This window comes from Bufo bufo, chromosome 9, assembly GCF_905171765.1.
Source record: "Bufo bufo chromosome 9, aBufBuf1.1, whole genome shotgun sequence".
In the NCBI taxonomy this organism is placed as follows: Eukaryota; Metazoa; Chordata; class Amphibia; order Anura; family Bufonidae; genus Bufo; species Bufo bufo.
Window position 1 is genome coordinate 89,084,251 of NC_053397.1, and position 12,499 is coordinate 89,096,749.

At 49.1% G+C, this 12,499-nt stretch overlaps 1 protein-coding gene across 1 annotated transcript in view; it reads right to left on the reverse strand.

Annotated features, from left to right (window-relative positions):
* KIF14 (kinesin family member 14) overlaps positions 1-12,499 on the reverse strand; it is an 87,866-nt gene that overhangs the window by 21,772 nt on the left and 53,595 nt on the right. The window contains exons 11-13 of the mRNA XM_040407729.1: positions 6,784-6,847; positions 5,676-5,860; positions 5,275-5,377 (exon numbers count right to left, since the gene is read on the reverse strand). Of these exons, the coding sequence (XP_040263663.1) occupies positions 5,275-5,377; positions 5,676-5,860; positions 6,784-6,847 (352 nt within the window). The remainder of the gene's footprint in view (positions 1-5,274; positions 5,378-5,675; positions 5,861-6,783; positions 6,848-12,499) is intronic.

The following is a 12,499-nucleotide window of genomic DNA, read 5'->3' on the forward strand; positions in this document are numbered from 1 at the left end:
GAAAAAAAAACAACAAGGGTGGGATCTGTGTCACCAATGCATCCAACGAGAAAAGGATTTTACGGTAAGTACAAAAATATTTTTTTCTCGTGAATGGCATTGGGGGACACAGGACCAAGGGACATCCCAAAGCAGTGCCCGAGGGTGGGAAAAAACAGCCATGCGAAGAACCTAGCGCACAGCTGCTTGCAGAACCTTGCGACCCAAACTGGGATCAGCAGAGGCCAAGGAATGAATATGGTAAAATCTGGAGAAGGTGTCAACTCAGGCCCAGGTGGCGGCCTTGCAGACCTGGGAAGCAGAGGCTAAATGCTGGACCGCCCATGATGCCCCGACAACCCTAGTGGAGTGAGCGGTCAACCGGAAGGGGGGCTCACGACCCTTCACCACATAGGATTCCTTGACGGCCGACCTAATCCAACGGGAGATGTATCGACGGAAAAAGACTCCGTTAACTGGAGATACAGCCAAAGCGCCCGAACCACATCCAGACAGTGGAGAGACCGATCTCTGGGATGAGAGGGGTTGGGATAGAAAGAAGGTAGAACAATCTGATTAATGTGGAAGGAAGAAACCACCTTGGGAAGAAAGGAGTGAACTGGGCGCAGGACAACCTTGTCCTGGTGGAAAACCAAAAAGGGGGACCGACACGAGAGCGACACCAGCTCGGAGACTCTGCGAATGGAAGTAATCGCGACTAAAAACGCAACTTTAAAAGGAGACATAAGAAAGGGAGACCTCTGTCAAGGGCTCGAAGGGAGAGGACTGAAGGGCATCTAGGACCGAATTCAAATCCCAGGGTTCCACTGGAGAACACAAGCCAAGGGCCTTTGGAAAAGGACAGAAAAGGCTGAGACCTGACCTTTGAGGGAGGCCAGGCGGAGACCCTTCTCAAGGCCTGCCTGAAGAAAGGCAAGAATCCTAGGGATGGAAAAAAAAGGAGAGGGTGAACCTCACCCCATTCACACCAGGCAAAGTAAGCCCTCCAGGTACGATGGTAAATCCTGGCTGACTGGGGTTTACGTGCATGAAGCATAGTCTGGATGACTGACTCTGAGAGACCACAGAACCTTAGGACCGCGGCTTCAACAGCCACGCCGTTAAATGAAGCAGAGGTAAACTCGGGTGGAATAGCAGACCTTGAGAAAGGAGGTCAGGACACAGAGGTAACTGCCACGGGGCGTCGGCGAGCAGGAAGACGAGGTTTGCGTACCATGCCCTGCGGGGCCAGTCCCGAGCCACCAATATTGCCAGGACCCAATCCATTTTGAGGCATTTGAGTACCCGAGGAAGAAGCAGAAGGGGAGGGAAGAGATATAGGAGACTGAATTGCGACCACGGGAGAACCAAGGCGTCTACCACCAGAGCCTGAGGATCCCGAGACCTGGCGAAGTAAAGCGGAAGTTTGTGGGTCAGACGGGAGGCGAAAAATTTATATCTGGGATTCCCCAGGGCTGACAGAGTTGTTGAAAGACCTCTGGAAGAAGAGACCACTCGCCCGGGTCGAGATGCTGGCAACTGAGGAAGTCGGCCGCCCAATTGTCAACTCCAGGGATGTACACCGTGGAGGGAGCGGGAACGTGGCTTCCTTCAGGACTGTCGCGCTTCTGGTGCCCCCCTGGTTTAAATAAAACCACTGACCCTGGGCCGTGAGAGACCCAAAGACTGCCCCCTAACCTGTCAGGGTGGCATCTGTGGAGATCACCTGCCAATGGAAGGGAAGGAAGGATCTGCCGAGGGAGACGGTTAGCGGGTTCAGCCAACAGCACAATTCCCGGCGGACCTGAGGGGACAGGTGGATCCGGCGCAAGAATTGAGAGCTGAAGGGCTCGGGAGTAGAATTGGGCATAAGGAATTGCCTCGAAGGCAGCAACCATCCGGCCCAGAAAGCGCATGCACGCCCTGATGGGCAGAGGAGACGGCTCGCAAAGGCATGTCACCCCTGACTGGAGAGCCACTACCTTGTCCTAAGGAAGGAACACTCGGCCAAGGCGAGTGTCGAGGACCATGCCTAGGAATTCCATCCTCTGACTAGGAACCAGGGACGACTTGTTGTGATTCACCAGTCAGCTGAACTGGGACAGCACGGACAGGGTGATGTGGAGGCTGGACAGGTTGTCTTCCCGGGACGGAGCCTTCACCAGGAGGTCGCCCAAGTAGGCTATTACTGCAATTCCCCTGGCACGGAGAAGTGCGACCAGAGGAGCCAACACCTTTGTAAAGATCCTCGGGGCAGACGCCAGGCCGAAGGGCAACGCCACGAACTGAAAATGCAGAGAACCTACCGCGAAGGAACCTCTGAGGAGACTGAGCTATGGGGACATGCAGATAGGTGTTTCGGATGTCGATGGACGACAGAAACTTGGCTACCTCGAGGGAAGCAATCACCGACCTGAGGGACTCCATACGAAAGTGGCGGACTCGGTCGAAATAATTGAGCGCCTTCAGATCCAAAATGGGGTGAAGAGCACCGTCCTTCTTCGGAACCGTGAAGAGGTTCGAGTAAAACACCTGAAATCGCTCCGAGGTCTGGACAGGAAAAATCACCCCTTACGCGTGAAGGAAATGAATGGCCTGAAAAAAGCAGCCGCCCGGGCGGGGGACCTGGGCGGCGACGACTGGAAGAATCGACCCGTGGGAAGGGTGGAGAATTCTATTTTGTACCCGGAGGAAACTACCTCCAGAACCCAAGCGTTGGCCTCGGTTGCGCTCCATTGATCCTGAAAAGAGAGCAAACGTGGGGGCAACTCGAGCGGCAAAGGCAGGGCGGATAGCGGATCCTGCTGCAACGAATGCAGAATTGGACAAGGAGTCTATCTTCTTGTCCAATGGATCAGACAAGGACGATGCGTCGGCCAAAGGAAGGGTGGTGGCCTTAGCAAGTCGGGCCACTTGTGGATCTACCTGAGGAGGGACAGACCACATAGTAATGGACTCCTCGGAGGAAAAGGGGATGTCCGAACCCTTGGCGGGCTGATAACGTCTAGCCAGGTGACGCCACTCCTTGGCCAGGAGTTCGTCCAGATCTGCATGTTTAGGGAAAACCAAAGAGGGGCGCCTGGAACGGCGGAATGATACGGATTCCTGAGCCAAGGAGGAGGGGTCTTCCTGCACGTGGAGAGCATCCCTAACTGCCCTGATGAGATCCTGCATGGCCGCAGACAGAGCAGTGCTCTGATCCGGAATCAGAGTCAGATGAGTCCCCGAGGCGGCGGAAGGTGCGGCAGGGGAGGATTCGTTGCCAGCCTCAGACCCGTCCTGGGAATGACCCGAGGATGCCGAGGAGGAGCGGGACATAGTTGTGACCATCCGAGGTAGTTTGCAGGACCTGATGTCAGAACGTGAGCGTGCCCCGTCCACGGAGGAGTCCCTGGGAGGGGAGTCCCTGGGAGGGGCAGAAGCGGCTGCAATTTGGGCAGGAAAGCGGTCCAGCGACTCAACCATGGATTAGGAGAGTCGGGCCAGGTTCCCTATGGCTTGGGACAGGGAAGAAGCCCATTCAGGAGGAATCGACACAGAAGGGGTGGTCAGGATGTCCTGAGAGGGTCTAGGGGCAAGGCACTGCGCACAAACAGGCTCAGGCAACTTTTTATTACAGTGGGCGCATGTATAATACGTGACGACCCCACACGGGGGCTGGGAGTCTTCTCTGGAGGAGGACATGAGGGCTGAGTAAGAGCCTAAAAAAAAGAAAAGCAGCCAGCCAGATGCTGTCCTACCGGAACCCAGGTGATGTGTCCTCGAAGAGGTGCTACAGCAGTCGCAGGAGAGTGCCAGGATGGTTGCAGGAGATTGAAAGCGTTCCTCAGGAGTGCTGGCAAGATGGAGGTCCCAGAAGAAGAACTAGCCAGAAGAAGGGAAACTCCGCCCCCAGGCAAAAGCCCACGCTAAACTGGGAAAGGAGACCCCTCCCAGGAGCCGAGAGAAGGATGTGGCCTAGGCTAGGTAAAAGCCGGGGCCTCGATTAATGGAGCGGCCGGGAAAGGAGAGACGTCGGCGGGACGGAACAACAGGAGACTGGGGGCCTTCCGGAAGGAAAAGAACAGGTGAGGGGGACTCCTGAGGAGAAGCGATGCCCAGGGAGGAAAAAGGGCAGGGCAGAGAAGATGCGGTCCAGTCACAGGCAAAAGCCGGGGACTAAAGGAAGGCCAGGGAGAGGCATAGGTGGCCAGGGAAGAGAAAGATGGAGGCCCAGCTAACCAAAAGGGGAGGTGTGGGGGACTCCAGAAAGAGGGCCCCCCACCCCCCCAGGTAAGCTAATAGTGCTGACTCAGAATCCAGGAACTTCTGGATTGCAGGCAAACACTTTAATCTGGGGAGCCACAGACCATGCTAGAAGCAGGGGGAAAAAGGGGAAAAGGGGGACTTCTCAGGACCCCCGAATAAGGTGCTCCCACCCCCTGGCAAAAGAGGGGAACTAATCCTAAACCCATGGGACAGGGACGCAGGGAGAATTCTCACCGTCCGACGTCTTCAGGCGCCGCAGGGTTACCCCTTCGACAAACTCGCACATATGTGGGATTACCGGCATGCCGCTGAGGATGCAGTAATGGGGGACTGGGTGACGGGTGAGGTACTGAGAGTACGCGCCCGCAGGGGGTGCAACTAAAGTGGATATCCACAATGGAGCCTCATCCTGCTGCAGGTCGAGACCTGCAGGAGAAGAAAAAAAGAATTAAATAAAAAATAAAATAAAAAAGCAGCAAGACCTGCAAAAAAAACAGCAGGTCATTTCTGCCTCCTACGGACACTAGACTAAAACTGGTTAGTTTAGTGTCTGAGCAGAGGGTATAGCCCATCTGGGTGGAGCCAACACTTTTCTTTTCTAGTGTCAGCCTCCTAGTGGCAGCTGGGCATATACCCATGGTGCTTTGTCCCCCAATGCAATTCACGAGAAATTAAAGTTATCCTCCATGCTGTGTAAGTAGCTGCTAGGCCGACCTATGGTGTCTCCATAATTACATCTGACTACAAATAAACCTGATCCTGTAGTCATACCTTACACTGTTCATTCTACGAACAGCTGGTCAGCAATAAGTGGTGGCAGATGACCGGAAGTAATGTATGACTTCAGGATCGGAGTTGGTTCACAGCCTGAAACCATCAAGAAAGAAAGCTTTCCATAATAAAAACCTGTAGGCTTCATTATTTTATCAAGGTAGAATAGTGCACCATGCTGTGCAGTTTATCTCTGCTCAAATGTTGGAGGCTAACCCTGGCTACTGCCCCATGGCCAATCAATATGCTGCAACAACACAGAAAACCTGAACCTACATGATGCAAAACAGTGGGAGATGAAATCTGATTTCCATTAACGTATGTCCTTGCGTCTCCTGTAGGAGTAATGGTCACCGTGTCGTGAATGTTTGTGATGATGCTAAAAAAGAAAGAAAATACACAATATAAAAGGCGAGATAATAAAGGAGGCTATATGGTTGAAGCTTCCAACATGACTGATTATATCATGGGTAGGCAACCTCTGGCACACCAGGTGTTGCGAAACTACAACTCCCAGCATGCACACTTGCTCTGATCTTTTTATAACTCCCATAGAAATTAATGGAGCATGCTGGGAGTTTTAGTTTCATAACAGCTGGAGTGCCGGAGGTTACTGATCCCTGGATTATATTATACTGTCATCTATGTCCACATTATACTAACAACCCATAACTTACCAGTGGTCTTCTGCTATAAGAGCTCCAGACAGCTGGATGTCATGAGATGAACCCGCTTGATATTTTCCTACTGTGGTCTTTCCTTCTTTTATCATATAAAGCAACATCTCAGACAACTGTGGATCTTCATTGAGGTTAACAAGGTTTGGTAGCCGATTGTCCATCTTAAAAGTGATACCTGCTTTCTACAAGACACGGCACATGGACACAGTGTTTATCGCAGAGTAGGTTCCACAAAAAAATGCTCATACATACTTTATAGAAAATTCATACTGCACAATCTGAACTCGTTCCGATCACACTAACAAAAACCGCCGAATAGGCATCAGAAAAAAGTCAACGGCCTGTTAAAAGGGGAAGACAGCAGGAACCGGCAACCACCGTTTTCACAAATGAATATATGGTTCTGAATGTTGTCACTAAGACAGAAATTGTGTACTGTCCCTTTAAGTACTGCTCCACTACTGGTGTAGGAACAAGTAATATTTGTATTAACTTCACTGTAGGTTGTATACTTCTGGATAAGGAGGAGTTGGGGGTAACAGGAACAGTCCAGCAGAGTTTAGCTATGGCCACACTGATTTAGGAGTGGTCAGCCCTTCAGTAGTCCAGAATTTAGCTCTCAGGACCTCAGGCTACTTCTACTCTATGCATACTTCACTCAGATGGCTCCAATCCCAGTGGCCAGCGAACTGTCATTAACTGCCCATTTACTCCCTCAGTCATCAATCAATCACAGATCACTGGCGGTCCAAATGCCTACTAGCGAGCTGATGAACAACTGTAACAACACTATTTTTTGCCACCACCTTACATGGCACTTTATTCAGGTTGACTACAGCTATGTGTCTGTGCAAATAGATGAATAGGGAGATGACTGATAACTCCTTAACTTTGAACACTGGCTGAACAATTATTATTTTTTTTTAACTAGAGTCTGTGTGTCCATATATGAACCTAATTAAGAAGATTTAAGTCCATGTCTGTGAATCAATTTTCATCCTCTTTCCATTCACCTCTATCCATCTTCAATTTTCTATACAATGAATTATCACTATTATATACAAATCATTAAACAGACGTTCACAAGTCTGTATGTAAAACCCACCTGCAATTCTTTGGTTTCCTCTTTCTTCCTTTGTTCAGCTTGCTCCAGCTTTTCTTTCCAAGCCCTTGATAATAACAAAAAAAAAGACAATCATTTTTCCATAATAAAGGTGTGGTACCTTTAACCTTTTCCCTGTCAAAGATGTATCTCATACATCCACGCTACTGATGGCTGGATCTCAGGCTGCATAGCAGCTATATGAATCTAGTGTTGTTTTAGAGCTGATAATCTAGGCTTTAAAACAAGATGAGCCATATAACAACCTGAGATACAGCCATTAGAAATGGGTCCCAGTGATAGCTACATATACCTGCAACTCTCAACTCAAATTCTAAAGGCTGTATCTCTGGCTGTATGGCAGCTAGCACTGAATAGATTGTCATCTTTAAAATAAGACCTGGCTCATACCTCTAGCTGCTATGCAGCCTGATATATCTCAGATTAAAGCAGCCCCCCCACCGTCTTCAGCCAGCTGTGATCTCAGCCTGGGTGGAGGAGGAGAGGGAGGGCAGTAGGTGAAGAGTTAACAGACTGCAGAGAGAGGAAAAGAGGTATATGTCCTCATCTTCTAGTATAATTGTACTTGACCTCAGGGGAATGGGTAACATGCTCTACCTGGGCTTCCTGTACCAAGTGGGCTTGTGAATAAGTGGAGTTTAAAGAACCGGAGTTTAAGACAAGGAGCAAGAAACTAAGGTTTGATAGATTTTCCTTGTGTGTTGTTGGCTTGATTCTAGCTAGTCCTCCAACTACAGCAGACAGGGTCTAATTCTAACTCATATTTACTGTTTTCCTTCTTTATTGTTCATCTCCATTTAAATATGTGCTCCATGGACAAAGCTACCAAGTGTGTGTCCTGTGCAATGTATGCATGCCTTGAAGAGCCATTAGAGCAGGGGTGGCCAACCTTACAGGCACAAAGAAAAAATCGTATGACTGCCAGGAGCCACAAGCTTTCCGTTTACACAAATATGCGTGCACACGACAGTATTACTGCAATTGAGTTATCAAACATTTAAAAGTGCATTTAAACCACCTTTCCTACCTGTAATGTAGACAGCTTTAGTGAGACTTCTGGCAATCTTTGTTTTTCACAATGTGTTTCAAAATTTCTCAGATGACCGCCACATGCTCAGGTGACCGCCACATGCTCAGGTGACCGCCACATGCTCAGGTGACCGCCCCATGCTCAGGTGACCGCCCCATGCTCAGGTGACCGCCCCATGCTCAGGTGACCGCCCCATGCTCAGGTGACCGCCCCATGCTCAGGTGACCGCTCTATGCTCAGATGATCGCTCTATGCTCAGATGACCGCTCTATGCTCAAATGACACCCTGATGCTCAAATGACACCCTTATGCTCAGCTGACCGCCCCATGCTCAGATGACCGCTCTATGCTCAGATGACCGCTCTATGCTCAGATGACCGCCCCATGCTCAGCTGACCGCCCCATGCTCAGCTGACCGCCCCATGCTCAGATGACCGCCCCATGCTCAGATGACCGCTCTATGCTCAGATGACCGCCCTATGCTCAGATGACCGCCCTATGCTCAGATGACCGCCCCATGCTTAGATGACCGCTCTATGCTCAGATGACCGCCCTATGCTCAGATGACCCCCCCCATGCTCAGATGACCGCCCATGCTTAGACTACCACCCATATGCTCAAACACACTTGGTGTGCTGGGCAGTGGCACCTGTTAAAAAAAAAGGCAGAGCAGCAGTGGCAGAGAGACTGAGGCCAGCAGCAGCCATTTCAGTCAGATTAGAGCCAAAGCTGCAGAGTGGCTGTAATCGGACTAAAATGGCTGCTGCTGGCCTCAGTGAGTCTCTCTGCCACTGCTGCTCTGAGTACCCACTGACCTGCTGTCCACCATTAACATTCATTAAAATTTACTATGTAGCTGGAAGCAGGTCCTCCTTGCTTGCTGTACCACTTCTTGCCACCCCCATAGCCCCAGCCTGCGGTCTGATGAATCTGGCTGCTGGGCACTGTGGGCAGGCACTGAGAAGACTGGAGGCGGGCATTAAGTCACACACTCACAGATAGGGGTGTGCGGCCGTGGGCGGGCACATCGGCGGCTGGTGGCGGGGTTAAGCACTGCAGCTTTGCCTTCTCTGCCGGAGGAGGGGGCGGAGCTGCAGTGAGTGACTGAGTCACGTGCCCGCTCTCGGCGTTCTGAGTCCTCTCCACTCTTCCACCTCATTCCAGCGCTTCACTCACAGAGAGTAATCGCTGGCCGCACCGCTCCCCTGCGAGCCGCAAATGAAGGCTCAAGGAGCCGCATGCGGCTCGCGAGCCGCGGGTTGGCCACCCCTGCATTAGAGGGTGAATACATTTGCACTAGATGCAATCATGTTGCATATTTGGAAGCCCAGATCTTGGATCTAAATAAGCAGCTTTAAATATTTAAGGGCACTGCAAAACTGGAGAGAGGCTTAGACCTCACTGTGCAGACACTGAAATGGAGGTGGGAGGAGGAAGGCAAGATCAGGACTATCAGGTCAGCAGTTGGGTTAATGTAGGAAGAAGGGGTAGAGGGAAATGTGCCAGGGAGGCTAGTCCTGAGCTGGAACACCCTAGTAAATATGCCTGTTTGGCTGATATTAGGTATGAAAGCCCAGGGCCAGAAACACTGCAGCAGGGCGTTTCTTCTAGCAACCAGGAGGATGACCGCTGCAGGAAGGATGGGAAAAGGAGTGCAGCAAAGGTCAGACAGATGCTGGTCGTAGGGGACTCTATTATTAGGAGGACAGACAGGGTCATCCGTCGCCGAGACCGTGAAAGCCGAACAGTGTGTTGTCTTCCGGGTGCTTGGGTTCGGCATATTGCGGATCGGCTTGACAGATTGCTGGGTGGGGCTGAGGAAGACCCGGCGGTCATGGTACACATTAGCACCAATGACAAAGTCGGAGGGAGATGGAAGGTCCTTAAAAATGATTTTAGGGAACTAGGAGAGAAGTCCAGGATATCCAAATGTAGTGTTTTCAGAAATACTACCAGTGCCACGAGCGTCACCAGAAAGACAACGGGAGCTTAGGGAGTTAAATAAGTGGCTCAGAAGGAAGGGTTTGGGTTCATGGAGAACTGGGACAACTTCTCTGTCGGTTACAGGCTCTACAGTAGGGATGGGCTGCACCTTAATGGGAAGGGTTCAACTGCCCTGGGGGAAAAAATGGTTAGACGGCTGGAGGAGCTTTTAAACTAGGATCTGGGGGGAGGGTGGGGGGGGGGGGGGCATACTTATAAGAGGGTAGATAGTGTAGATAGAGAGTGGGATATAGGAGGGGAAAGTGGGGATTTAATGGGGGCTGGGGTTAGCGAGGAAAGTAGGGAGAAGACTGGGCAGAACTATACACCGATCAAAAATAGAACTGCTGGTAACAAGTACCTGTCACATACAAACATCAACCAAGGTAACCCAAAAATCCCAGAAATTCACTTTACAGGTAAAAGTAATTTAAAATGCATTTTCACAAATGCCAGAAGTCTAGCTACCAAAATGGGGGAGCTGGAGGCTATGGTACCAGAAGAACACATAGATGTAGTTGGTGTGGCTGAGACATGGTTGGATTCTTCACATGACTGGGCTGTAAATATTGAGGGTTCTACACCATTTAGGAAAGACAGGGTCAATAGAAAAGTAGTGGCGTGTGCCTGTACATGATCTGAAGAAAAGTGTGAAAGAGGCAATTCTGGGTGAGGATGGTGAGGATGTGGAAACCTTATGGGTGGAAGTTCAATGGGATATATACACTGAAAAAAAAATACTTGGTGTAATCTATAGACCCCCTAACATCACAGAGGAGATAGAAACACAACTGTACACTGCGTGCAGAATTATTAGGCAAATGAGTATTTTGACCACATCATCCTCTTTATGCATGTTGTCTTACTCCAAGCTGTATAGGCTCGAAAGCCTACTACCAATTAAGCATATTAGGTGATGTGCATCTCTGTAATGAGAAGGGGTGTGGTCTAATGACATCAACACCCTATATTAGGTGTACATAATTATTAGGCAACTTCCTTTCCTTTGGCAAAATGGGTCAAAAGAAGGACTTGACAGGCTCAGAAAAGTCAAAAATAGTGAGATATCTTGCAGAGGGATGCAGCACTCTTTAAATTGCAAAGCTTCTGAAGCGTGATCATCGAACAATCAAGCGTTTCATTCAAAATAGTCAACAGGGTCGCAAGAAGCGTGTGGAAAAACCAAGGCGCAAAATAACTGCCCATGAACTGAGAAAAGTCAAGCGTGCAGCTGCCAAGATGCCACTTGCCACCAGTTTGGCCATATTTCAGAGCTGCAACATCACTGGAGTGCCCAAAAGCACAAGGTGTGCAATACTCAGAGACATGGCCAAGGTAAGAAAGGCTGAAAGACGACCACCACTGAACAAGACACACAAGCTGAAACGTCAAGACTGGGCCAAGAAATATCTCAAGACTGATTTTTCTAAGGTTTTATGGACTGATGAAATGAGAGTGAGTCTTGATGGGCCAGATGGATGGGCCCGTGGCTGGATTGGTAAAGGGCAGAGAGCTCCAGTCCGACTCAGACGCCAGCAAGGTGGAGGTGGAGTACTGGTTTGGGCTGGTATCATCAAAGATGAGCTTGTGGGGCCTTTTCGGGTTGAGGATGGAGTCAAGCTCAACTCCCAGTCCTACTGCCAGTTTCTGGAAGACACCTTCTTCAAGCAGTGGTACAGGAAGAAGTCTGCATCCTTCAAGAAAAACATGATTTTCATGCAGGACAATGCTCCATCACACGCGTCCAAGTACTCCACAGCGTGGCTGGCAAGAAAGGGTATAAAAGAAGAAAATCTAATGACATGGCCTCCTTGTTCACCTGATCTGAACCCCATTGAGAACCTGTGGTCCATCATCAAATGTGAGATTTACAAGGAGGGAAAACAGTACACCTCTCTGAACAGTGTCTGGGAGGCTGTGGTTGCTGCTGCACGCAATGTTGATGGTGAACAGATCAAAACACTGACAGAATCCATGGATGGCAGGCTTTTGAGTGTCCTTGCAAAGAAAGGTGGCTATATTGGTCACTGATTTGTTTTTGTTTTGTTTTTGAATGTCAGAAATGTATATTTGTGAATGTTGAGATGTTATATTGGTTTCACTGGTAAAAATAAATAATTGAAATGGGTATATATTAGTTTTTTGTTAAGTTGCCTAATAATTATGCACAGTAATAGTCACCTGCACACACAGATATCCCCCTAAAATAGCTAAAACTAAAAACAAACTAAAAACTACTTCCAAAAATATTCAGCTTTGATATTAATGAGTTTTTTGGGTTCATTGAGAACATGGTTGTTGTTCAATAATAAAATTAATCCTCAAAAATACAACTTGCCTAATAATTCTGCACTCCCTGTATAACCCCAATGTTCAGTGCTGGGCCATCTATTATTTAATTTATTTATTAATGATATCGAGGACGAGATTAATAGCACCATTTCTATTTTTGCAGATGACACTAAGCTATGTAGTACTGTACAGTCTATAGAAGATGTCCACAAACTACAAGCTCACTTGAAGACTGAGTGATTGGGCATCAACCTGGAAAATGAGGTTCAATGTGGATAAATGTAAAGTTATGCATCTTGGTAGTAATATTCTCCATGCATATGTCCTAGGGGATGCAACACTGGGAGAGTCACCTTATAGAGAAGGATTTGGGTGTCCTTGTGGATGGTAGAT